At 45.0% G+C, this 26544-nt stretch overlaps 1 protein-coding gene across 6 annotated transcripts in view; it reads right to left on the bottom strand.

The window, feature by feature from the left end:
• Nucleotides 1-26544, bottom strand: part of TNRC18 (trinucleotide repeat containing 18) — a 183008-nt gene that overhangs the window by 85169 nt on the left and 71295 nt on the right. For 4 of the 6 annotated variants that reach the window (XM_086940679.1, XM_086940678.1, XM_086940680.1 and 1 more), the window contains exons 7-15: nucleotides 18435-18640; nucleotides 17312-17458; nucleotides 15318-15502; nucleotides 11570-11692; nucleotides 10587-11016; nucleotides 9348-10271; nucleotides 7841-8019; nucleotides 5368-5504; nucleotides 4277-4405 (exon numbers count right to left, since the gene is read on the bottom strand). In XM_086940679.1, coding sequence (XP_086796805.1) covers nucleotides 4277-4405; nucleotides 5368-5504; nucleotides 7841-8019; nucleotides 9348-10271; nucleotides 10587-11016; nucleotides 11570-11692; nucleotides 15318-15502; nucleotides 17312-17458; nucleotides 18435-18640 — 2460 coding nt within the window. The remainder of the gene's footprint in view (nucleotides 1-4276; nucleotides 4406-5367; nucleotides 5505-7840; nucleotides 8020-9347; nucleotides 10272-10586; nucleotides 11017-11569; nucleotides 11693-15317; nucleotides 15503-17311; nucleotides 17459-18434; nucleotides 18641-26544) is intronic. The other 2 variants (XM_086940683.1, XM_086940681.1) reach the window with 1 other exon arrangement.

Genomic DNA, 26544 nt, shown 5'->3' with positions numbered 1-26544 from the left:
GTCATCTTGAACTTTTTTTTTGTATATATTTCTTTATGAACCTGAAATCTAGAATTGATCGTAGTCATCCGTCTACCTTTGGTAGAAGGACATTTGTGGAGTTGACCAGTAATTCCTAGAGCTCCTTGAGGAGACTAGTAGTTTTCCCCTTGGAATAGACCTTCCTGTTTTGGACCCCCCTTGATGTTGGCAATTTGATTAGTTATTTGCAATATCCGAAAAGCATTATGTTTAGTATCAATTTGTCAGAAGTTATCTTCCTCCACTCCTGGAGAAAGGTTTTTATTCTGCCTCCTACTGCTGTTGTGTGTAGAAGACTTAGGTGTTCATTTCGGCCTTCAACTGATGGTCATGAAAGGTGATCTGTTTCTGTAGTCACTTATTTGTGGGGGTGACCCTCCTCTGTGTGGCTGGCCCCTTCCGCTGGCTTTTCCCTGAAAGGGCTGGCATCTATGCTGTTGATACTGCCAGCCTTGTTGTGTTGTGGTAGACTGGTTGTGTTTCATCCACCGAGCTTCCAGACAACTGCTCCCCGTTGAATGGAGTGTTAAGGATGTTAGCCTAGACTTCTGGCTTGCACCCTTAGATTATCAACCAAGAATGGCACCCTGAGTGTAATGCCCATCTGGCAGCTTGATGTATCCGCCGTGTCAGTTGCGGATTTTAGGCAGGTGTGGGGAAGATGTTCTTGCCATTTTCTACCAGATGTAGGGCCCTCTTTCTGTATTTATTAGGGAGGTGCTTCATGAATTCACAGACCTCCTCCCAGTGGTGATAGGCGTGCCTACTGAGTAGAGTATCTGAATTGGCAATGTGTCATTGGTTGGCAGCACTTTGTTCGAACTTGCATCCCATAAGGACTATTCTTTTGCTCTCCTTATCTAGAGGCGGGCCGGAGGTTGATGGTTGTTTTCCTTGCTGAAGATATGATGGAATTAGCAGGTAAAATGCCCTTAATAGAAGCAGAGTCCTAAGAAGAATATTTTATATTTTTTCTCAGCCCTTGGAGTCACTGCTCTACAAGTGACTGGTTTCTTGAAAGCTTCCTTCCCCTGGCCAAGGACACTAGGGTGCATGGGTAGGAAGTGACTTCTTGTCGGACTTTGCACCAGTGATTCAAGCAAGAAATAGAATTGTGGTTTGTATTCTTCCAGCTGCACCCCATGTCTGCCAGCTGCATGCTTTATCAGCTGGTAATAAATCCCAATGTCATTCAGAGACTAAGGCCTCGATGGATAACTGTCCACTCCCTCCTCAAGGGAGCCTGCCTGGTTCCAGGTCTTGCCACAGAGGTTCCATGGATTCCACTTAACACAGATACATCCTGGTCTGATAGTCTTCCTCTTCGTAGAAGAATTCTTCCTCCTCTTCTTGAGACTCAGGTGTAAGCGGAGGTTGGAATTCTTAGATCCCCTTGGTCTTCTCCTTCGGCATCAAAGTTTTTGGTGGTTTTCTGAACCCTTTCAGACTCTCAAAGTCCTTCTTCTATTGGAGAAGGGCAGCCATTTCGGCCTCATGGCGCCTCTTTCTTGATTTCGACAGCCCCTTCTTCGGGGTCGAGGCTCAGTCTCATCCTCTTTGGCACAAAGATTCTTTCGACAACGTGACGGTCATCGAGCTTCTGATCGGCGCTCGACCGGTCTGCTTTTGATGCTGAACCTTTCTTTTCCCCGTCCATCTTTCAACAACTTGGGTTTCTCTGGACTTTTTCCTCCACTGGAATCCCCTTAAGCGATCCGCGGGGCCCCTTGTCTCAGGATGAACCTGCTTTTTGAATGCTTTGATGCAGAGGCTCCCTTCGACGTCCTAGAACCAGTTCTTTGTGACTTGGGACCATTTCTTCAAGGCCGATGTATCACTTGCCTTGGATCTCTTGATCTTTTTCGTCGCCTGCCCTTCGACGTTGATGATACGCAGATTTATGTTGGATGTTTCCCTCCTCTGTGACATTCTCCTCTTCTCTCAAGAGGCTTAGATCCCTCAGGGATGGGGTGGTCTGCTGGTCCTGTGTGGTGTGATGGACCCCCTCGGTCTTTCTCGCTCACCCTCAGCATCTTCGATGTAAACACGGAGGCATTAAAGTCTTTGCTTTGGTGCTTGACGGGCAGACAGAGGTTGCAAACCAGATGTTTGTATTTCTGCGAGAACTTGTGGCGACATTTCTTGCAGAACTGGAAAGGTGTCTTCTCCAATTAGGGTAGACAGGGAGCCACCTGAACGGGCATTTTCAAAAACCTTAGAGGAAAAATCATCTTCCCCTTATTTCTCCTCCAGTACCTCTTCGGTTGTGATGCTCTTAGATTGTGATCATCTTCAACAAACTTCTGAAACTTCTTCCAAAACTTTTCCTCGTATTGGAGATCCTTCAGCAGGCATGCAAGCACAACGGCCGGAAAAAAGAATCTGAAAATGGCGAAAACGTGGAAGCTTCCAGCGGAAGCAGTACAACGTCACAGGGGACACCAAATGAAGGTCTGTCGAGGCCCACCAACAAACAAAAATCTGAAAGAGAAGGACTACAAGATAATGGAAAATTATCGACCCAACCAATGTATGGCGGAATAATGCACAGCATGTGAATCCAGGAAAGACTCACGCTGCAAAACACATTATGCATGAGTTAAAAGAACAAGTTACTTGCCTTTGGTACCGCCTTATCTGGTAGAGACAATCTAGCTGCAGACTCCTTACCTTTGAATTTTCTACAGGCATCAGACTGGATCGGGAATGCTAAAGAAAATGTTCTGGATCTAGTCTGATGCCTGGGGATAATTCAAAAGGTAATGTATCTGTGACTAGAAGTCTATCAGATATGTGCTTTCATGGGCTGTGTTAGGACCAGGTACAGGTTCCATCTATGTATTTGTAGGTATTTGGCTGCATTGGTAAAGGCTATTCTATTTGTTCTATAGACATTTTTTGCTGACTGGTGCAGTGAAGTAACTTCCCTAAATTCTTCTTGTAGTGTATGCCACTATAGCTGCCAAGTGTGCCTTGAGGGAGGGCAGGAAACTTCCTCATCCAGTGAGTGCCAGACTACTGCAGTGTCAAGTAGTCCGTCATTATTGAACCCTTTTCTGTTACAGCAACGGTTGGCTTTCTGGTTTAGGTATCTCTATGGCTCTTGCTGGAACATCTTGGTGACCAACTCAGGCCAGCTGATTCTGGTTGATATACTAGACCCCGCATCCCTCCTTATTGTCAATAGGCCTTACCAACTAGTTTGCCTAGCCCACTGCTGAGGTGCTATTAAGAACAGCACCATTTCTACATACCTGAATTTCTGTTAAGCCATCGGTATCCAGGGCAATGGGGGAAAAGGCAGGCTAACTTCCCTGATCATTTTATTGACAGGGCATCCCTACTGACCGGAGGTGCATTACCTGTATTCGAAGCTATGGCATTTTGCATTTTATATTTTATATTTTCTGGGGGTGCAAATAGGTCTGTATGTGATGTGACTGACTTCTGAAAGATGTCCTCCTAAAACTGTTGCTTTCATTTTCAAGTATGTGAGGAGTTTGCCTGTGTGCTTCCATCTTTTGTCCATGTAGTAGGTGCATTACTACTTGCGTCATACCTCTTTGAACAGCTCACTTATATAAGTTTTGTGTTCCCTCCCCCTTCCCCCAGATCCAATCTCGGGCTTACTCTTCTATATTAAAGCCACCTTTTTCTTAGGCTCTCTCGTACCTCCACCCTGATCACCTGTCAGTGTCTATTGATAGGGCTTGCCTCCTACGGTGCCTTTTAGTCTATATAGGCTTTCAGCTTCTGGCTTCCTTTTAGTACTGAACCTTTCGGCATGAAAGGATTCCCCAGAATAGATTTGACATCTTCAAGGAGGAATCAGGGACCGAATGGTCACCACCCAATACAGCCCCCCCCCCCCCCGCAATTTTTTTTATTGAGGCGTTGAAGACCAACTGTTGTTGAAGACCCTCAATAAGTAATAGGCTATTGCTGCATCCAAGGACCTTTAAAGAGGCAGATGGGCGATAATGTTATTGTAACTTTCCAGTGAGTGAAGCAAGTTCCAAATCCAACAGGGGGCGAAACTAAAAACAAGAATTAGAATGTTGCAGCAGAAAGTCTATACTCTCCTGGTAATTCGCTTACATTGAGATGCAAAATTCCAATGTTATGCTCATCAATTGAAAGACCTGCTCAGCATTTCACTAACAGTATGACAGTTTCTACTTCTAGAGAATGAAACATGTAGACACTGGTCATCATCCGATCCCGCCACACCCACCATTCCAGATTCCAGCCTTACTTTCTGCTCTTGCTTTCACTCTTCCCTCGCTCCTGAGAGGGTGAGAGCACGTGTGATCCATGCTTTCGCTTCTTGGGTCTTCCAGGGCCTCTTCTTGCCAAACTTCTACTCTTCTCATCACGCTTGTCGCTAAAAAGTAACAAATGCTCTTAATAGTTAGCCAAAGCACGACAATGGTTTGTAGATTCAAACCAAGCACTTCAACTGTGTTTCAAATGTAACCTGAGCCCTTTACAATTCCGTTTTTGGACTGCAATCCTAAACAAACTTAGCAGTTTCTCCCAATTGGGATTCACATTGCACACTGCTTACTATCGCTGAATTTAACTGCTAAGATTTTAAGAGCCTAAGTTAGAGACAGTTATTACATCAGATATCTAGTTACTGATGAATACAAAAAGTGCCACTGGAAGATAGCATAAAATATTTCAAACACTATTACGTTCAGGTGAGAAGCAGTGGTGGCTGCCTCTGAAAGGGGGTAGTGGCTAAAAAAACAATAATAAACTTGCCTTCTCCACTGCCACCGCACACTTCTTTTTTCCAGGCTTCCGGACTCTCCCAGCCAATCACGACGCTGCCTGAGCAGCGTTGTGATTGGTCTGAGCTGTCTGTTCGGCCGCTAAGGCAGTGCCTGGAGAGGCTAGGCAGGTTCTCTTCTGGGCTGTGCAACACAGCCCAATGGAGAACATTCCAAGCGCGCATGACAGTTTGGCCGGCCCTAGAGGTCCAGTAAAGCTGCGATGCGCACGTTGGGAGAGAGTGCAAACCACTTCTGCTCCCTCGGTGACAAAACCCGCTCGCCCGACCTGGCTGGTGCAAAGAAAAATAAAATTATAATAACTTCTTGTTCTTTCTTTTGCTCTCCTTAAGGAGCAGTGGGGCGACGCTCCTCCGCCTTAGCGGAGGAGACGCCACTGGTGAGAAGTCCTGATTGTTGTTATAAAATAACCCAGTGCGCAGACTGCTATAAGATTAAACACTAAATGGGTTAGAACACCTTATGGTTGGGCTCTTGTGTGTAGTAAAGATATTTTAAACCCTGGGTGCCATTAAAAGAATCCTTGTTAATTTGAGTAAGTACAACTTACTCCGAGTCTCTCCGCCGCTGCAGTTTCACCAGTTCCCGCTGCTTGTCCTTGTAGCGCCTCTGCAGCTCCGCCAACTGCACCCTGTAGTCCAGTTCCATGGCGTCCATGTTATCGATGGAGGACTTCATCAGGTACATCTGAAACAGAACAGAGCGGCGAGTAAATCATTCGGCATTTAATTGGGCCATCTTCTGTGCAACATTTGCAATGCATTTAGGGATTTAAAAATAGAGGGCTCAAAATATGTGATATTTTTAACCCCACTGGCAATGTGTAAATATAGGTGGCTTATTGACATGCAATACTAAAATAAAAGGGAGCAGCAAAAGAGAGAACAAAAGTTGAGTGGAGCTGGCGTAGTAGTAGCAGCAGTAGCAGAGTACCCGAGTATGGAGTACACTTTACAGAGAGGTTCTGATGAACCAAATACAGTGAACGCATTCAACAGAAGACAACTTTGCCAAAATGTTTTAGGGCGGTATCTACGGATTACATGGTCCTTGCACATGATGGAAGAAAGGACACAGATTTTGCTAAGTAACTCCTACTTTACGATATGTAATGCCCAGTGCAAGGGCGGGTAGTGTACAATTTGCTAAACTGCAAGGAGTCAAAGTTTGAGACTGTTGTGTTGGGGGGGTAGCTGAATTACTAGAAGACCACTTAATATCGGCCTGAGCCATTGCAAGGTGTTCTAGGAGTCGGAAGCAAGCACAGCGTGTTGTGTTAGTGTGGGGATTAGATACCTGTAGGAGACCGGTTTTAATAAAGCAGCAGCAGCCTTGTTCCAACTTCTGATGTGCGGGGGAATGCTGCCACCTTGTGGCTAGCAATGTAAAACTAAAATTAGTTAAAAAACAGCGAGTATCAAATACAAAGACTGAGGAAAATCCATATACTTATCCAATGAGGGGGTACAAAGGAGAGGGAGGGGTGGGGCGGCACTGGCAGGGGAAAGCGCACCTGAACAATAAATCATGCTAAGAATACAGTACAAATAAGCAGCTTAGTCTTAGATGTGTCGCTCCGGAGTTTCATATTTACCATTAATCACAGGAAACCAGTGGAAAACCCCGAAAGTCGGTTAGCAACCGGACGTTAACATCATAAGGTACGAGACCCTCATCTTGGTCCCCCGAAAGCAATGCTGAGGCAAGGTGAAGAAAAGCTCAAGCGGCAACATTGAATCTTCCCCTCTCTGGGCAGAGAGGGAGATTTTCAGAATACTAAAGACCATGCGTTCATTCTGCTAAGTGTGATGAAACACTCTTGTTTGAAAATGAGATACTCGCAGCATGGAGGAACGAAAAATAAATGTGGTGGACAAGGGAAGTCTTAGAAAAAAGAAGTTGTCCCAAAAATGAACCATTTCTTCACAAGAGGAAGGCCCTCAAAACCCAGGAAATTCAGGGCGCTAAACTATCTCCTACGAAAAAAGAAGAAAAAAAATGGCCAAATATTTTTTATTCATACAACACAAACTGTGCCCATCTAAATCTATCATTCCCATAGCATTTGAATAGAACGTTTTATTCATTTTCCATGAATCATCCCCAAACACCTCTGCAGAATGTTGTCCCTTGAACGAGGAAATAACACGAACATCCATTCTCGAATCGGGTTAATGATTCACGTAGTATAAACATAAAACTCAAGGAAAATGCTCAAAAAATATAAACCATTACCCTAGAGGAGCACTGTAAAACGCTCGGACTAGTGAATACAAAGGGCGAGGTTCCCCAACTCCACCACAGATGGAGTCAGAAGTCACTGTATGAACCCTGGGGTTCGACCACATGAAGGAACAGGGCTCCGTGCACATCATCGAGGCACCTCTTGAAGGCGCTGGCCAGGGCTTGGGAGAGAACACAGAGCACGGCTTATTCATGGTAGCCACATCTGATGGAGGGAAAGAGGAGGCCGAGGTGGACTGCGGCTTTGTGCAGATAACCGGACCAGCGGCTTCGAAGTCTGATCAGGGGTCTCCGTGTTCAACCCACCCCCGGGGTAAGACCAGGTGCCACTCACCAGCTCTTCATTTCTTTGATGACTGCTATCGGGAGGATCCCGAGCTAGGGCCTCTGTTAAAAACTTTTAATTAGTAAGTCCGCTTTTCTATCTCCGGATTTCACGGCAGGTAAAGGGGTGCAATACATTTTGTATTTGCGGCTCGATGGGGGTGGGCATCCCATGATCTATTTTTGCACAGAAGACTCCCCAAAATTCTGCTGAAGGTCAGAGAGTGCGCGCCTCTATTTTCAGCACATTGGGGCTTATTGACCTCACTGCTCTCTTCCCACACCCGACAGGGGGACACTTTTGGGTAAATAAAGGGTCATTACCAAGGCCATTTGAAAAAGGTCCGCTTATTTTCCTTCTGATTGAAGAATGTGTTTTGTAGCATTTGCGAATGTGCCCTGTGCTCTTTCCACCCCAGCCTCCTAACTCCATGTCCAGCATGTGATCCGCTTACCGGCTCTTCCTTTTTCTGCATCCAGCTGTACTTCTTGTTGGGATTTAACTCCCGAGGCAGCCGAAGCGAGCACTTCTTCAAACTTTCCTCCGTCGGACCAGCAAGGACCTCCATCAGCATTTGCGTACTGGCCGCTAGCAGGCTCTGCAGGCAAGGGCGGAACGCCATGCTTTCCAGACCTGTGGGGCGGATTAAGTTTAGGATGAAGCAAGTACCCCACAACAGAATGCACCCCACATTACAACCCTCGATTAACTTCCCTCCACATAGATTCATTATGCTTTCTGTTCATCGTTACTTAAAAATCATTAAAAAAAATGCTTGTCTTAACATCACAGCTGAGATCTGCCTGGGTGAGACTATAGTTATGAAGTTTAGATTGCAGATGACAAAGACAGTGGGTCTCCAAGGAGTAGAACATGTATTTGCTACAGATAAATAACTATTCATTTCACTCCTTTCCCTGGGGTCTTTTTATGCAGTGGGAGTCGAAGCACTTTACATTAAAAAAACATATCACAGTACGAAGTGGATTAGCGCAGCAGAAAATGTAGACTGTTCAAAGGGTTATCAATGTAAATATATAGTATATCGCTAGAAGGATGTGTGAAGGGAGAGCGTAAGGCAACACAATTGTATAGTCCAATTGATATTGGGTCTTGAGTAACCCTGGGCGTAGTTAGTGTAGTAGTACTACGCGTAACTACACTAAGTGCACTACGGGTAGCTTCGCGAACTGCGTAGTGCACTGTGCAAAATTCTGTTCGCACGGATTGCACAGTGCCAGATGCTTGTTCGCACTGAGCAATCAGTGTGAACAGAGTCTTGCACAGTGCAAGTGGTCGTTTTCTGCCGCTCGAGTAGATTTCTACCTGAGCTGCGGCTTTCTCAACGCGGACTGGTAGTTTCTCATTACGATCGGTCGCGAGCATCTGTGACCACTCGCAATTAGATACTGGACCTCCCCGCTTTTAGAATCTTGCCAGGATGTCATTTTGCTCGCGGTCGCCAACTTGCCGTTGAGGACCGCGAGCAAGCAAAAAATGACCGCTACGCTACGTGTGTTTGCACTGTGCAACGTGCAATTCGCGTAGTGCGAAGTAGCGCAAACTACACGAGCGTATCGCTTCACCCAGGGTTAGTCTTTAGTCATAATGAAGGAAATTCAACAGACTTCAAGTTCTTCCTCAACTATTCAGAGCTTCGTGTTTAGAAACTTTCTTTTTTTAAACTGGGATAAATTCTACTGACAATCAATTTTCCTATCAAGGGTCACTGTAGACCAGGCCATAGATATACCTTCAAAATGCAATTTAGGCAAACAATTACATTTTATTTTTCTACAACTGCCCTTTGCTCAGGATACTGAAGCTAGTGATCCAGGAGATCCAAAAAGTCTGGTCATTGAAAACAGTATTTTAAGATTACAGAGGCCTGTCCTGTTATTTAGAAAAATGGCAGGAATACAAAATTCAGTAAGGCAGGTTAAAAAAAAAAAAATACGTACTTAGCACGTCTTGCTTCCTTTTTTCAAGCTCCATCTCGGCAATTTCGCTCAGCAGGGAGATCCCGTTAAGGATGGAGGGGTCTAAGGAGGGCACGTTCTTATCTATTTGGGCTGGTGTAACACTGATTATAGTACACATGGAAAGTGCCTCTGGCATTTCTGTGGCGGCCACCAATGCATGCATGCCTGCAAGAGGATCCTCGGTTTTGATGTCAATGGAGTCATCAACATAACAGTCAATGTCTGGAAGGGTCTCACTTTCCTTAATAGGCGCACTTATACAATCCTCCTGCCTGCAAGAGTCGAAATCCTCGGTTAGATCTGGTACAGAAAGTTCGTCCTGCCCAGATGGACGTTCTAGTTCTAGCTCAGCTTGTTCAACGCCTGTTTCGGTTAGGGAGTTCAGAGAATGGGCAGGGCTGGGACAAACCCCTGGGCCACTACCCTCCTCCTCCTCAGCTACTTGTTCTAAAGGGCAAGCCACTTCATGACAGTCCGGCAGAGACGGCGTTTGAGGGGAAGGGGGATTTTCCACAAAAGCATTTTTTGCATCCTCAGGCTGTGCTGCGCGGCTAGAGAAATCTGCGCTTTCAATGGAATCCACCACGGTGTCCTGGAATTCTGTGCTTTGTTCACCGAGGTCTTTCTGTTGCTCCTTCATCTCAGATTCTTCAGATACTTCCTCAGTTTTGACTCTTTGCTCCAAAGTTTCTGACTCATTCAAAGGATCCAACATTTTTGTGGAGACAACTTGGGTTGGTGTTAAAACCGGAGATGTTTGCATATGTTCAGGGCTTTCGGTGGCCATTGGTACATCTGGAGCCAATCCTTCTGCATCAGCAGCTGCAGTAGGTTGGAGGAGGTATGGATAAGGTCTTCTGAAGGATGAGGGAAGAGACTGGAATGAATATCCCGGAGGCATGTCTAAGAAAAAGAAGAAAGGGCGAATGTGGAATAAAAATGTTTTACTAATATCGCTTATGAGTAATCACCCCCAGTTTTAGTTTAAACAGAAATAGGATTAGGAAAGAAGGCTAGATAAAAGTACGCAAGTTAAAGAAATGTTTTTTATCTGATACAGTTAAGACACCTTTTCTTTATTTTCTACAGGTCCTGTGATTCCCACAGTATATGACACTTTCTACTGTCTGTCCTTAAGTGTTTTCCATTGTAACAATGAAGACAATTGGCAGAGACTAAAAGCACTTATCAAACATAATAACAGGTCCTATATCTTACCAGGAAACACAGCATCAAATGGAGTGGAGGCTTCCTTGTCAAGATCCAATTCTTTCTTGACTAGATCCTCTGGAACTTCTTCCTTCGGTGGAATTGGTGGTGTAGGTGGCGGTGGGGAGGCAAGTGGTGGGCTGGACTGGCGAGATCTGGGCGTAGCAGGGTAGGAGTAAGAAGTCTGCATAGATTGCTCTTCCAGTTTGTGAATTACCTCTGCTTTGAGCACTGCCATAGGTGAGCAGAGAGGAGAGACAGCAGGAGAGTTCACCATCTTGCTGCTGTAAGACACAGAGGCAGATGGAGACACAGCATGCGATTTCCTTTGCAAATGTCCAGAACTGGAAGAGGTTATGCCCTGTTTACTGCTTTCAGAAGTCCTTTTAGCAACCCTTTCTTCCATTTCCATACGCTGCTCATTGGCTTTTAATCTTTCCTGTTTTAGGCAGAGAATTAAATGCAGGGCAAGATTAGTCATGAGTAAATACAAGTTACCTTAGACTGTGAACGACAATCTATATTCAAAAAAAATGTTTCGACCTACAGAAGCTTCTACCAATGGCATCTCTACTTACTTGAATGAATGGATGCCAACCAAGCGCTGTGGATAAGACAGTTAAGAAAATATAAGCACTTCTAAAGAACAAAGGGAAATTCACATTAAAACGAATTGATGAGAAAAACGTTTGCAGATGCAGGATGTGTAGCATCGAGCATGGTTATTTAGCTGAAGGAACCCTTGTTAATTGATCTTCACACCACCAAAAAATAAGAATCTTCAACAATGCATTCCGCTGTCATTTACAGAGTAACCACACTCCATTTCAAACTTTACAGTGTGATTTCAGACACCACGATGAATTCCAGTGTTTGCTAAATGGGTATTCACAACTTTTTTCCATAGCTCACATGCAGTTTACAATTTACTCTAGGCGAAGTGGTGAACGTTTGACTGTGGCTAAGGTCTGAGGTGGAGAAGATCCACTTACCTTGGGAAGCTGTAATGATGAATCTCTCAATGCCTCAGACACAGAGTCACACCTGAAACCCTCCCGCTTGCCCTTTGCTGGAGCAGAATGCGTCTGCCTTGAATCCATGGTCATCGGGCTGTCCTGTAAAAAATTGGAACAGCGATTTTTGGCAATTTCACTTGGAACCCTCGAGCCGCTTTGTGCGATAAGAGCTTTAGCAGAAAGGTGTCTGCATTGTCCTCTTTGTAAATGTTTGCCAGAAGTGCTCAAATATCTTTATTTCCATTTTATAGTAGGTCAGGAAAAAAAGAAGAAAAAAAAAACAAGTCCCACAGAGATTCATCACAGCAGCTCCCAGGTAAGTGTCATGTCCTCATACAAATAGCATGATCGTGGCTTGGTGGCTGTAATAAAGCATTCCTCATTACAGTTGCCTTGCCTCAGGGCTTACCAACAGATCGGTGGAGAGGATTGCAATGATGCACTCTCATGGCAATACTAAAGCATGGTGCGATGTAATATAGGCATGAATGGCCTATGATGGAAAGAATTTTGAACTTTAGGAACTATTAAAAGCACCAAAAGAGATCACTAGCATTACAGGGCCTATACACATGTCAAGGATTTTCCGTACCAATAGCCTGAATAAAAGGGACATAGCACTTAAGCTACGGGAAGTCAGCACAGTAGGTCCAATAATTATCTTAAAGAACTGTTATCACCCTATACATTTCCGTAGTATGTCTAGATAGTGGTTCATTCACGTAACTAATTAAACCCAGTTACACATTGTGGATGTAAGAAAGCTTCCACAGTTCTGGTCAGCAGATTTTTTTTATCACAGGAAATAGGCTTCCCGTGTTTATGGGACAATGTTACTTACCCTGTAACCATCTGTTCGTAGTGTTTAGAGCTGTAGATTCACACGCTCTGCATACTCTTGATATCGTGTTGGATTCTGAAGGTATGCAGCAACTGTAGTCAGATATAGTTGTATGGAAGCATACGCTAACGCTGCATTATAAAAGGTGTAGAAGGTAAGAAATGATATCCAGCATCAAAACTGTAGAAGGATCCATCATTTGGAAAAACAGGAGTACATAAAACTTATTTAGCTATGTAGCAAGTATGAATAGCCCGTTTCCTAGCCACTTGCAGAATTGCCATGCATTCTTGTAGGATGGTGAAGGTACCGGAACTCCCAAATACTCAGGTGCCAAAGTGCTAGAGAGAGTTATTTGGGTTTGGAATGTCCGGACAGTCCTAAATGCGTAGTGTGAAGGTCCGGCCAATCTGGGAGCTTCTTGCGAGGGATGATTGATCTCTAGAAGTATTGAGAAACATGGCTGCAGAGTCCATGTTGGTGCAACTAGGTGTATCTGCCTGACAATATACAGGCAGAGAGAAAAGGGTGGAAAAGCATAAGCAGCTGCTATCTCTGATCCATAGAGCATTGCCTTTGGATTGAAAGAGGGGGTAAATTGTGGCAAAGAATTGGTATTATGAGTTTTCGGGAGTGGCAAACAGATCTACTGCAAGGGTAATGGTGGAAGTACTTTTGAAGGACTTTTGGGTGAAGCTTCCACTCGTGAACTTATTGATGGTTCCTGCTGAGCAGGTGTGCAAAGAATTAGTTGTCCAGTTCAGGAAAACGCGGTGCCAAGAAATTAATGTTTTGGTGGGGTGCCCAATGCCAAATCTCCTGTGCAAGCTGCAAAATCTTGTGGGAGTAGGTCCCTCCCTGCTTCTTGATATAAAATATGGCAGTCATGTTTGTCTATATGAGAGCAGTTTTGCTCTGGAGAATGGGAAGAAATGCTTTGAGGGCCAATTTGATGGTAGGAGTTCCAAGTATTTGATGTAGCAACATTGATGTGGAGATTCCCAGGAACCATGGATTGTTATGTGGTGAATTAGGGGACCTCCACCCTATATGAGAGGAATCTGGGGTAATAGTCACTTGCAGAATGGGTTTAGAAAGGGCCTGCATATAAAGTAATCAAGCCCAATAGTTTAAGCATGGTTTGTTCAGTGTTGGAGCAGGCTTTTATGATAAAGCCTAGTACGAGCTGTAGCGACACTGCAGTTTGCATGTGTGCCAGGAATTTAGATGTGGTGCGACGACTTCCAGGTACTGGATAACCATGGCCTCCTGGATGTCTTCCATTCCACAGATCTGAGGTGTATCGAATAGCCCTTCACGCTGCGTGTTAAAAAGCACCCACCAACTCTCTATTCTGTTTGAGGGTTTTCTTTCAACGGAATGCAGGGCAGGCCTCGCAGGTAGACTATGCTACGAAACGAGGTACCAATGACATTGGGTCAGTCAGACTAGGCATATTTTACATTGCACTCAGGACAAAAGTAGAAAGGAGTTTGCTCCATGACTAAGTCCTCAGCGCATTCTCGATATTCACTTCTAGGGCTTCTAGTGATAAACATGGAGTCAATACCGAAGGAAAGTATGAATGTACTCGGTGGGAACTCTAAGGAAAAAGGTTTGCTCTTTGATGTAAGTGACTTTCTATGTAGCCCCAGAACCCAAAACTGAACCGAAATGCGTTCTTGTTGAGATTTAACACTTGGCTTCAGAGCAGCATCCGAGCCGGATGGCGGAAGAAAACAAACCGCTTGGAGAAAAGCAAAAAAAACACGCCTATGACAACTTGTTTTTTTATTTGGGAGCACAAAGAATTTAATTCCCATCTCTGGTAAAATACTGCTAATATTCGTCAGAGCTGGTGACCTTCCTCTGAACCACTACCACAACAAGCTTGGTTTTGTGAATTTGAAGTCAATGGCTTACTTAGGCCATAAAAACTTGCACCAAATGTCTACTTAACCCCTTAAGTGCGCCCGTCGCCCAACGGCCGTCGCGAGCACTACCTCAGTAGTGCTGCGCACGTCTGTTGCCTGATGCGGCCACTCCCGCGCTAGCGAATGCCTAAACGGGTTAATTCCCTCTACCAGTTTCCGTTTTAAAATCCTCCCTGTAACCATCTCATGCAAGAACATTCTCAGTTTGTGTTTTGCGCTCTGATGTTGCAAGAAGTACGACTAGATACACACGACTGAAAACAAAGCTTTGATTGAAATGCCTCATTTTACCAACCATCACTTACATCGGAACTCATTTAGTCAAAACTTAACTCCTAGTAAAAGTAGACTAGTGGACATTTAAAAACTTTAATTTACCAGAACAATTGCATAGCTTAACAAGATTGCTTAGGTATTTGGAAAACAGTTAAGTTACCTCATTCCCAGATAACTGGGTGGTCAAAAAAGCAAGTTAGATGCCAATTAAGGGGACATGCCTAGCAGCATTACGGTAAGGGTAGATTCAAGGCAATATCTGAAACAAAAGCTGCTACATAGCACTGTAGATAATCGCTGGTCATCCAAATTCCCCATCATCCCTAATCTCGAGAGTATCCATTAACTTTCACAATCTCAGCCTTTTAGTTAAAAAAAAAATCATGTCTATTACTTTAGTCACAAATACGATATTAAAACCACAAAAAAGATCCAATAATGGCACGTGGCAAACTGATGGCTGAACAAGTTTATTTTCCAGTTGTGTTTTAAATCTTTTTCTTTCCATATTTGAAGGATGTCTTGGGACAAGAATATCTAGCACTACGAGGTACATTAGGATGTAATTGAGGCAGGATTAAAACACTTTTACATTGTGATTACTAGTGTACATGTTTTCAATTGACCGATTGGCAATACAAGACAAAAAACAAAAGAAGTGGTTCTAACTTACCACGAGCTGGGCACTCCTCTGCAGCTCCATGGCATGGGCTGCTTGCTGCTGTAGCAAGAAGAGTTCATGCTGCCGGAGTAACTGTTGGTGCGACAGGAGCTGGAGCTGATGTGCGTGCTGAAGAGAGCTTCTTGTATGTGGATACATAGCAGGCCAAAGAGGAGGCGCTCGATCCAGTAATTCAGCTAAATTCACAAAGAGATACAATCCAGTTACCGCAGTGCAAGACCGTCTTGATGGGCAAACTTGTTCATCACATTTGGATTTTTGACTTTCGATCAACCAGGCATGCGCATTACATTACATTTTTTAACCTCTGAACACAATGCTTATTTTCCTGCAAAGTCATAGAACTATCTCCCTATAGGAAAAACAGTGAAGTTAATTCATTTAACTGAATTATTTTGTTTGGGTTCATCTCAGAATGGTCTGCCTGTAAATTAGAATATATGTTGCCACTTGTGCTCTATTCTTAGTTTTGCATTTGTGAAGGATCTTTACATACTCCTTCACTTGCAGGAGTACTTCACTTGCAAGAGTAGGCTCACCATTCACAAGTAATTTTCAGCTGCAGAGCCGTACAAGATGTAGAGTTGATGAAAAGTTGCAAGAATTAAGTTGTCAGAATGCCAGATGGAGATAGCAGCTTGCGCCAAACAAGCGCTCTGGAAGAAAAGGTAGAGGTGTGGAAAAAAGGATAAAGTCAACCAAGAGGGCTGGAAAATACAGCAAAAATGTAGCCTCCGAGCCACAAATTTAAGTTAAGAACGGAATCAGAGCTACTGGAAGTGCTTCTTGCCCAACACCCAGCTGACATGCTCCCAGTGATGTACGAATATGAGAAGGACCCACAAGAAAAACTTTTGTGGAAAGCAGCTGATGCTCACTTAAAGTGAAAAGGTATGTGTAGTTATCAGAAACATAAGAATTTGCACGAAAAGAGGCAGCATAAAACTAGAGTGGTTGTCAGGAGAGAAGAAGTGAAACAAATGGCCACTGAAAAAGAATAGGCGCTAGCCAGTCTACTAGCAAACTGCACTTGCATCCAGGACCACGGTGGCCGAAGGTGGGAGAAAAGCCTGGCTAACTCATACATGAAGGTAGAGACAACGATGGTATCCCAAAGTTAAAAAAAATTATAATTTGGGTGGACAAATCAGTGAACTCATCGCTGCCTAAGTTTTGAGACCTAAAGTAACAGTACTTATAATGCGGATTTGAATACGTTGGCATCCAGGCAGCCTTTACTCTAGTACAAACATGCTTCCTGCGTTTAAGTAAGAAAGCAAGACCAAACTCTTGTTCATGTCATGCACTCATTTTGAGAGAGAGAAAAAACTTAAAGCTCATGCATGACTTTACTAATTCCAAAATGTTATATATAGTTAACCACAGTGCAGCATTCATATCCAATACAACAGCTAAATTATTAAATTAAGTTTGGCCAGAGTGTAGAGTTTTGATCAGTTACACTCGACTAACTGAAAATATACGGAGGAAGTACAAATCATTGAAATTTTATATTTTGGAACTGCAACAAAAGTGAGGTTTGGGTTTGAAGGCTGCACAAGCACATTATGTGCACACATTACTCTTTATATAGCTAGGCAGTGAGAGAACTACATAATTTCTTTCACAATGGATAACCACAGCAATGTTGGGTTGCTTCCCCCTTAGAGATACTGGCTTGGCAGTCAATGAGTTGTCTTGGTTTCGGGATATCTAGAAATCATGGTTGACAAAGCCAGTTCTTCCTTGTTTGATCTACGGATTATCATATAGCAACATTTAAGTATATTATGTGGGTGGTAATGTATTGGCAAAAAGGGTATATGGACATGAAGTTAACACTTGGTGATGTGTAACCAGGAACTATGAAGAACAACGTTGAGTACTGGCATCCTTCATTTTGTCTGCTTACTATAAATATTCCAAAGGGAAGATGGAAGCCCTGCCGGTACCATTCCTAACTTGATCGTCCTTTTCATACTTACCAAAGTGTGGCATGTGCTCAGTTGGGATCACCATCAACTGCCCAGATTGAGGATCTCTGATAAACTGGTAGGCTGCAGGGAGAGAGCCAGCCATGCTGGATGTGAAACCTGGTGCCATCCCTTGATGCAAGGAAGGCGGAGTCAAACCTAGAAATAAAAACAACCCGTATTCGCCATTACCTTCCAACTCAAAATGTTAAAAAAAATATTTGTATATACATGGATTGACTACGGATTGTGTGAACGTTAGCCACAATAAATTCTTCTGAGATACAAACATGCAATTCACTTGACAGCTTGGCCTGAACCAAGTTACTAATTTGGAGACAAAATCCAAATCATCCTTTGCCAAAATTCCGTTTGTTGTGGGCTGACTTTGTTAGGATTTAGACAGTCATCTACAGAGGAGCATAAACTATCTAGAAAAATACAAACGAAAATCAATTGTTTGCACAATCAAAGGTCAGTTTTTGAAACCCTATAAATGCCTTTCCTTCCACTAATAGGTTTGCATATCTGGGCGAGGGAATAAGACGCAAAACCCACTCTTTTCAGCTTCTGAAATTAGATTGTAATTAATACATAAATGTATCTGAACATGCCCTGTTAAATACTGTTCATCCACCCGGCAACTGGGGAGCTGAAATAACTGATTAATTTAACTTTGATGTTTTTAACTTTTTGGCCCTCAACAGCTTCATTTCGGAACCTATGTGTACTTGGCTTAGGATACCCTCCATTAGGAGACACCAAGTACCTCAGCTAGGAGCCAAAGGGTAAACCCACTCTGTAGGCTCAAAGAACTAGTAGTTCATTTTTATGTTGCTTTCCCGTAAGCTTACAAGTACTCTTCCTTTAAAGGAGAATGATGTGTGAAAACTGATTACCCACAGTGTGCCATCTTATTGACAATAAACCCACAAAACGAACTCTGTTGCAGCCATCAGACATCCATATAATGAGAGGCAGCTCAATTATTCCCCAAATAGTATCTACGAACACACTCATCGTGTCTTCAAAATAGTCGAATCACACCCAAATATAACCACAAGTTTGCTTCAATCAGACCAGTGATCCACAGAAGTCACTTAAGATTTTAACAAGCTAATATGCTTCTGCTTACCATATGGGTGACCAGCTAACCACATGGATGGACTACCTGTCCGGGGTAGCCAATGGGGACCTGCGAGGTGAGAGGCAGGGTCGACAGGCCAGCGCCCTGCGCCAGTTAGTGACGGTCCACCTGTCACCATCAGGTTGGAGTTCAAACTGTTTGTGGCACAGCCAGCAGGGTGAAGACGTGCAAAATCAGCCAGTTCTTTGCTTTCTCTATGTAAAGAGAAACAAAACATTTCACACATTTAGCAACATTGTCTTATGTGCTCGGAGCATAAAAACATGTCTCATGAGATCTACCAGTTTAAACAACTTTGGAACCTTTCTAAAACTGCAAAATGTAGACAAAGTGCAGGTTTTTCACATTAAAGGAAAATGTGGTATGGTTGTGAATATAAAAATCGTATATTCTTTCTGCTACCACCTCTGGCTGCTGTATGTGGTTGCCCCAGGGAATATTGGAATGAGAATGTGGAACGAATAGTTTCTTACCTGTCGTGTAGTTTTGCAGCTTGAAGATCTTTCTGGATTCACTATGCTGTGCATATTCTGCAATCTGGTGGTTGGGTCCGGAATCAGTCTTTTTTCTCTATTTTTTTTTTGTAGCCCAAGTGGGCGTCGACGTCCCACCATTTGGTGTACCTTCGGTGACGTCGGCATGCTTCCGGCGGAAGCTACCACTCTTTGGCGCCATCTTCGGATTCTTTTTTTTTGTCTTTTTTCTTTTCTGTGTTTGTAGTGAATCCATGGCTATGTTTGTTAATCCTTTTTTTTTTTTAACGTAATTCTTTTCACGTATCTTGTAAGCTTAAACTTTCTTTCTTTTTCTATGTGTTTCCACCTTCTTTCCAGCCTCATCTTTCTGGCGGAGGCGGGTGGGTTCGCTAGTGAATCCAGAAAGATCTTCAAGCTGCAAAACTACACCGACAGGTAAGAAACTATTCGTTTTGCAGCGTGAATCTTTCTGGATTCACTATGCTGTGCATAGACTTTGTAGCAGTTTTTGTTACTTATCTGGCGGTTGGGTGGAAGATGAGCGTCTGTTGTTGAATATATGTTGAAGCACTTTTTGTCCTACTTGTGCTTCTTTGTTAATTTGTACATCCACGCAATAGTGCTTAGTGAACGTGTGCATTGAAGCCCATGTTGTCGCCAGGCATTTGTCCTGAATTGGTGTGTTGGCCAGAAAGGCAATTGTTGCTCCTTTCTTCCTGGTCGAGTGGACCTGTGCCCCTCCTGTTAGCTCCTGTCCCGCTTGCTTGTGGCAGAATTGTATTGTCTGTGCGATCCATTGAGCTATGGTGCTTTTAGTCACTGGTTTACCCATGTAACCGTTTGCGAATGATACGAAGAACTGTTTTGTCTTCCTGTGTCCCTTCGTCCTTTCAATGTAGTGCATCACTGCCCTTCTTGCGTCCAGAGTGTGGAGTGCCCTCTCAGCACTTGTAGTGGGGTTTTGGAAGAAGCTCGGGATCTGAATACTCTGATTCATGTGGAACCTTGACACCACCCTCGGCATGAAGTGCGGGTCTGTTCTCATCAAGACCCTGTCACTGTGTATCTGGATGTAGGGTTCCTGCAGTGTTAGAGCCTGCAGTTCGCTCACCCTCCGTAGCGAGGTGATTGCTACCAGAAAGGCCGTTTTCATAGTCAGCATTTGCAGTGATACTTTGTGGATGGGTTCGAAAGGTGCTTTCATGAGCTCTGTCAGTACCACATTCGGGTTCCAAGCCGGTGGCGGCATTCTTTTTGGTGGCGCTATTCTTTTAGCCCCTTCCAGGAATCTTTTTACGACTTGAGATGTGAAGAAGCTTCTCCCTGTTTCGCCTCTTGTGTATGCCACAATCGCTGCCAGGTGTACCCTTAGAGAGGATGAGCTTAGCTTAGCCTTTATTAGGTGCGTGAGGTACCTTAGCACCGTAGATTCCCTGGTCAGTTTTCTATGTAGATTTTTTCTTGCAACACCATTGAGTGAATCTTTTCCATTTTTCCCCATAGCACTTGCATGTGCTGGGCCTTCTTGCCTCTCGCACCACCCGCAGGGTGCTCCCTGGTAGTTTTAGATGTGCGAACTCTAAGTCCTCAGGAGCCAGGCTGAGAGGTTGAGGCTCTCCGGCTCTGGGTGTAGAACTTCTCCGTTTTCGATGGAGAGCAGGTCTCTTCTTTTCGAGGACTTGTGGGGGAGGGCCCTGCGCCATCTCCATTATCTGAGAGTACCAGGTCTGCCTGGCCCATTGTGGTGCCACCAGGATGAGAGTCATGTTGCTCGTCATGCATTTGTTGAGAACCCTGGGGATCAGTGGTATCGGGGGAAAAGCGTAGGCAAATGTGTTTGACCAGCTTATCCATAGGGCATTCCCCTGTGATAGTGCCTCTGGTTGCCTGGATGCAAAGTATTGGCATTTTGCATTCCGGCGTGTTGCAAACAGGTCTATTGTTGGGATGCCCCACCTCCTGAATAGTCTCTCTGTTTCCTGTATATTGAGATCCCACTCGTGGGATGCTGAAGTCTGCCTGCTGAGCCAATCCGCTTCTACATTGTCCTTCCCTGGCAGGTGTATGGCTAGCAGGTCTATTTTGAGTGGTATTGCCCATCTCCAGATTTCCTGTGCCAAGCTTGACAGAGGGAATGATTGAGTTCCCCCCTGTTTGTTGATATAAAACATTGTTGTGGTGTTGTCTGTTTGTATCAGCACCTTCTGGCTGTACAGGTGTTTCTGGAAGGCCTGGAGGGCTAGCAACACTGCTTTCAGCTCCAGGTAATTGAATTGTCTGACCGCATCTGTAGGGCTCCACAGACGCCTCACTCTGAGCTTGTTCATGCATGCGCCCCATCTCTTCTGGGATGAGTCTGTGGTGATGGTCACTGTTGGGTCCGGTGGTGTTAGAGGTTTCCCTTCTGTTATCCTTTCTTTGGTCCACCACCTTATTTTTTCCTGCACCCTGTGCGTTACAACCACTAGATCCTCTTCCTGTAACTTGTGACCATTCCTGTTGTAGCCACTCCTGGAGCGGTCTTATCTGTAGGCGTACATTGGGGACCAGGTGTATGCAGGACGCCATCATTCCCAAGATTTTGCTCACTGTCCTCACGGTCAGAGCTCGCCCCTTCTGATTGTGACGTTTCTCCCTCAGTAGGCTGAGTGTTCTCTTTTCGCTGGGTAACACCCTGCATTGGACGGTGTCTATTTGAGCACCCAGGAAGATCTTCACCTGCTCCGGTTCCATTGAGCATTTTCCCCAGTGTATGGAGAATCCCAGGCCTGTTAGCGTTCTTGTGACCTGCTCTGCGTGATCTTTGCATGTCCTGTAAGAGCTTGCCTTTATGAGCCAGTTGTCGAGGTAGGGGGTACACGTGTATCCCCTCCCTTCGCAGATGTGCGGCCACTGCCGCGAGGCATTTGGTGAACACCCTTGGTGCGGACTGGAGACCGAAAGCCAGGGTTGTGAATTGGTAGTGATCCTTGTTCACTGTGAATCTGTGCTTGTGCGGCCTGTTCATGGGGATGTGCAGGTATGCATCTTTGAGGTTTATGGTGGACAAGAAGTCCCCGGCCTTTATCTGCGGGATGACCTCTTGTAGGGACGTCATCTTGAATTTTTGTGTCTTTAAATATTTGTTTAGGAACCGTAGGTCCAGGATTGGTCTTAGGCTTTCGTCCACTTTTGGCACCAGGAAGTAGTTTGAGTCCACTCCCCTGTTCCGTTCTTTGAATGGGACCGTTTCGATGGCCTCTTTGAGGAGGAGTTCTTGAGCTTCTTTTTGGAGCAATTGCAGCTCTCTTCCAGAGTGCTCTCTTCTTTTTGGCTTCCTGTTTGGTGGATTCTTTACCAGCTCTATGCAGTATCGAACTGCATGATGTTTAGTATCCACCTGTCTGTGGTTATTTTTCTCCACTCCTGGAGAAAAAATCTTAGCCTGCCTCCTGCTGGTGTTACATGTTCCTTTGTGTCTAGTCCGTGTAGCCCTCTCCTCTTTGTTTTTCCGTGCTCCTCCCCCAGAGGGTTCAAGTGGGTGAGCGCCTTTTCCCGTGTGCAGTCACTTAGAGGGGGGGTTGTTCACCGCCTCTCCTTCTCTGGCCTCGTCCGTTTCCTCTTGATCGAAAGGACTGGCCCCTGTTCTGGTAGTTCCAGTTTTGCCTCTGCTGGCCCTGGTGACTTTGGTTGTCACTCTGTTGGCCCTGGTGGAACGCCTGGTGTGATTCTCCTCGCTGTTTCCACCCCTGCCTTTCGGCCTCCGTGTACGAGTGCCCCTTCTCATGCCCCTGAATTGCAGGGCCCCCATGGGCCTTGCTGTCTTGTTGTCCTTCAGTTGTGTGAGCTTCTCATCAACTGGGGCTCCGAACAGCGTTTCACCATTGAAGGGTGTGTTCAGGATGTTGTTCTGAACCTCAGCTTTGAAGCCTGAGATCCTGAGCCAGGCTTACCTTCTCTCTGTGATGCCTATAGCCATCAGTCTGCTGGATGTTTCAGCCCCATCCAAGGCTGTCTTCAGGCACAAATTAGCAATGCTTTTCCCCTCTTCCACAAGGTGTGATGCCCTCTCACGGTATTGCTTTGGGAGGTGCTTGAGCAATTGGCCCATCTCATCCCAATGCTGGTATTGATGTCTGTTCAGGAGGGCGTTGGAGTTCGCCATCCACCAGTGCGTTGCGGCGTTCCGCTCTATTTTCCTGCCCATTAGGTCCATCCTCTTGCTTTCCTTGTCAGGTGGAGGCCCAGATGTTGGGACGTTGGCCCTCCTTCTAGCCGTCGCAGCAATTATTGAATCTGCTGTGACGGACCCCTTGGTGTAAGCCGGATCCTAGGAGGAGAATTTTTATTTCTTTTCCGTCCTCGGCGTTACTGATCTGCATGCAGCCGGGTCCTTGAAGGCTTCCCTCCCCTGGTCTGTGATACTTTTCAGCAGGGGCAGGAATTGGCTTCTTGTCTGCGTGGGGGGCAATGTTTCCAGCAGGAAATCTGCTTTTGGCTTCTCCTCCTCCAGCTTAACCCCATAAGCTGCTACTGCCTTCCTGACGACCTCATTGTATGCCCCGAGGTCATCCAGCGGCGAAGGCCTCGAGGGGTATGTCTCCACAGCCTCCTCCGGGTTTTCGACCTCGATGTCCTGCCAATCCTGGTCTTGGGCCGTCGAGGAACCTGAGCCGTAGCTTGACTGCTGTTCCCCGTAATCACCTTCAGTGTTATAGAGGTCCTCTTCCTCTTCGTGCTCCGGAATTTTCGGCAGCTCTTCGACGTCGAACTCCTCGTGCTCCTGCACCTCAGCGACGACCGTTGCCGGCCTCGAGGGGATCTTGTAACTTCTCATCCTTTCATCAAAGTCTTTCTTTCTCTGAAGGATGTTCTCCATTTCGGCCTCGAGCCTTCTTTTCTTTCTCAGCATCTCTGCGGCCTGCTAGTCGTCGAGCGTTTCGGCTGCTCGCTTTGGCGGCGGCGAAGCTTTCTTCGGCTCCTTTTCTTTCTAAGTCGAAGACCCTTTTTCGGGGGCTTGCTTCGACGACCTTTGCTTTTTGCCGGTCTTCGACCTCCGGGAGTCCTTCTCGAAGGATCTGCTGGGCTCTTTTTCGGAGGATGCCGATTTGGTCGTCAAACTTTTCGGCACCGGTGCTCCTTTCGAGGCTCTGGACTCTGACTTTAGAGAGTCTGCCTCTGGCTTTCGAGGCCCTGTGGGAGTTTTCGGGGTTGTAGACTCTCCTACCTTGTCAGGCGTTTTCTTATCAGTCTCTGCGACCGTGAAGTCATCTGGACCTTCGGCGATGTTGTCCTCGTCATCGGTGGAGAGGCCCAGTTCGTAAAGCGTCGGGCCTGGCCCTTGCCCTGCATTGTGTGGTGAGCTGTCCTCTGTTTCTCTCGAACTGTCTTTGGCTTGAAGACGGAGCAGGCGTTGCAGTCTCTGCTCTCGTGGTCGATTGGCAGGCAGAGGTTGCAGACCGGGTGCTGGTCCTTCTGCGCGAACTTGTGGTGGCAGTTTTTGCAGAATTTAAAGGGTGTCTTGTACATCCCTGCACTCAGGGGGCCCCCTGTGTGCGCATTCCTCTAAGGAGGTCGAAGATCTCAATGTTGTTCACTTTCTTAGTCGTCTCTTCTCTGATGGTCTTCTTCTCCCAATCTTCTCAGGTCTTTACCGTCGAAGAGTTGTTGTATTTCCTCCTTTTCTCCTCCAAAACTTCTGGAGCTTCACGCGACGATCCAGACCCAACGGTGGAAAAAAGAATCTGAAGATGGCGCCCAAGGGTGGTAGCTTCCGCCGGAAGCATGCAACGTCACCGAAGGTACACCAAATGGTGGGACGTCAACGACCACCGGGGCTACAAAAAAAAAACCTGACTACGATTCCGGACCCAACCACCAGATTGCGGAATATGCACAGTATAGTGAATCCAGAAAGATTCACGCTGCAAAACGTATTTTGAAGGGAAAGCTGAAGACTGTTGGAGAGATGTATGTGGAGAGCTACGCTGTGGTGAGTGATGAGACTAAACAAATTAGGACTTCTCCCATGATTGGTCATGAAATTCCTACAGATCAGAGGAAGAAAGTAACATTTGATGTGGTTGGACCATCGAATGTTGGTGGCGTAGCTAAAATCACTTTGTCCTTATGGACATGCTTGCAAAATGGCCAGAGTTTGAGCGGTGCATAAAATTACTGCGGCATCGGTGGTGAAGTTTTTAACTGAAGTGTTTTCTAGGGACTGAAGTCCGAAATGTATCCCTACCAATAATGGAGTGCAATTGACCTCCAGGGAATTTGAAAAATTCTTGAACAAAAAGGGCATTCAGCATAAGAAGTATTCTTTGTATCATCCGGCGACTAAAAGGTTGATTAAGAGGTTAATTCGTACATTGAAGGAAGCTATACAGATTACCCATGCTGTGGGTAATGACTGGATTGGAATGGTGAAGAAGAGTGAAAGAGTACAGGTTCACACCATATAATACAACTGGAATGTGTCCTTTTGAACTGTCCAGGAAGCACAAAGCTTCTAATATGTTGTGCCCTTCCTGGGTACGTCTGTACAGTTCAAGTGACGAAAATGTTAGGAAACCGAGGAAGGAAGGAAAAGAACTCGTGTTGTAAGAAAAAAGCAACAACCAGTTTGATTTGTGCAAGTCTGTGAGACGGTCAAGAGTCAAAGTGGGGGATTTGGTGAAGGTCAAATTCTCCAAAGGAACAAATAACTTCTTATTTTACTGGAATCCTCTGTGTGGTGAAAATATTTATAGGAGCTGTGGAACTGGAGAATGGGAAATTTGGAATTTTAACTGAATTGGCATCAATAATGTAACTTGTATTAAGGGCGTTCTGTTGGGGGGCATGCTTTTGTTATTTGTATAACTGTTTTCAGAATTGTCATTTTAGGAGTGTTCTTTTTGAAATATTTGTTCTGAACTATTTTCCACTAATATTTTTTCTCGGTTATGCGAGGGGGGTATGGTATATTCTTTCTACTACCTCTGGCTGTTCTATGTGGTTGCCCTGGGGAATACTGGAATGGGAATGTAGTGTTGTATTTTGAATAGAGAAGCTGATGACTGTTGAAAAGACCTTTGTGGAGAGCTATGATGCAGCTAGAGTGGTTGTTCTGTGAAATAAAGTTTTCACATCATCTCTGCTTGCTAGCCTGCTTAAACAAACAAGCTAGGAAAGAAAGAAAGTGCTCTCTTCTGGTACTTTGCATAAGGACAAAGAGCAAGCAATATGCATCTGAAGAATTAACTAAATTGACAGGCATATGGTGATGGAAGCAAAATCTCCATTTAATAACATGAATACACGGTGCATCAGGGAAATATTTGTATCCATGATGGGAATTCAAATCCAAACTAAACTGAACCTACTCTTTCCCAATTTAATGACCGAATTGGTTGGAAACCAGAAAGTATGTAGTTGTGCAAGCCTCGCTCGCTAGATTCTCGGTATTTTAAAAGGCACAGATTCCCTCAATGGTAGGGTCTTGTAGCATGAAGCTACTAACTCTGTGCCTTTTCACTTGAGGACTACTTCGCAGACAAGAGTTCAGTAGTGTTTAAGAGCTGCAAATAAGTAGGCAGTGTGAGGATATTTTGCAGTTGATTATTAGATTTGTTGTAAGTTTGTTGGAGGCATAACAA

This window comes from Lissotriton vulgaris, chromosome 10, assembly GCF_964263255.1.
Source record: "Lissotriton vulgaris chromosome 10, aLisVul1.2, whole genome shotgun sequence".
Classification (NCBI taxonomy): domain Eukaryota; kingdom Metazoa; phylum Chordata; class Amphibia; order Caudata; family Salamandridae; genus Lissotriton; species Lissotriton vulgaris.
This window is presented reverse-complemented; position numbering and strand designations above follow the sequence as displayed.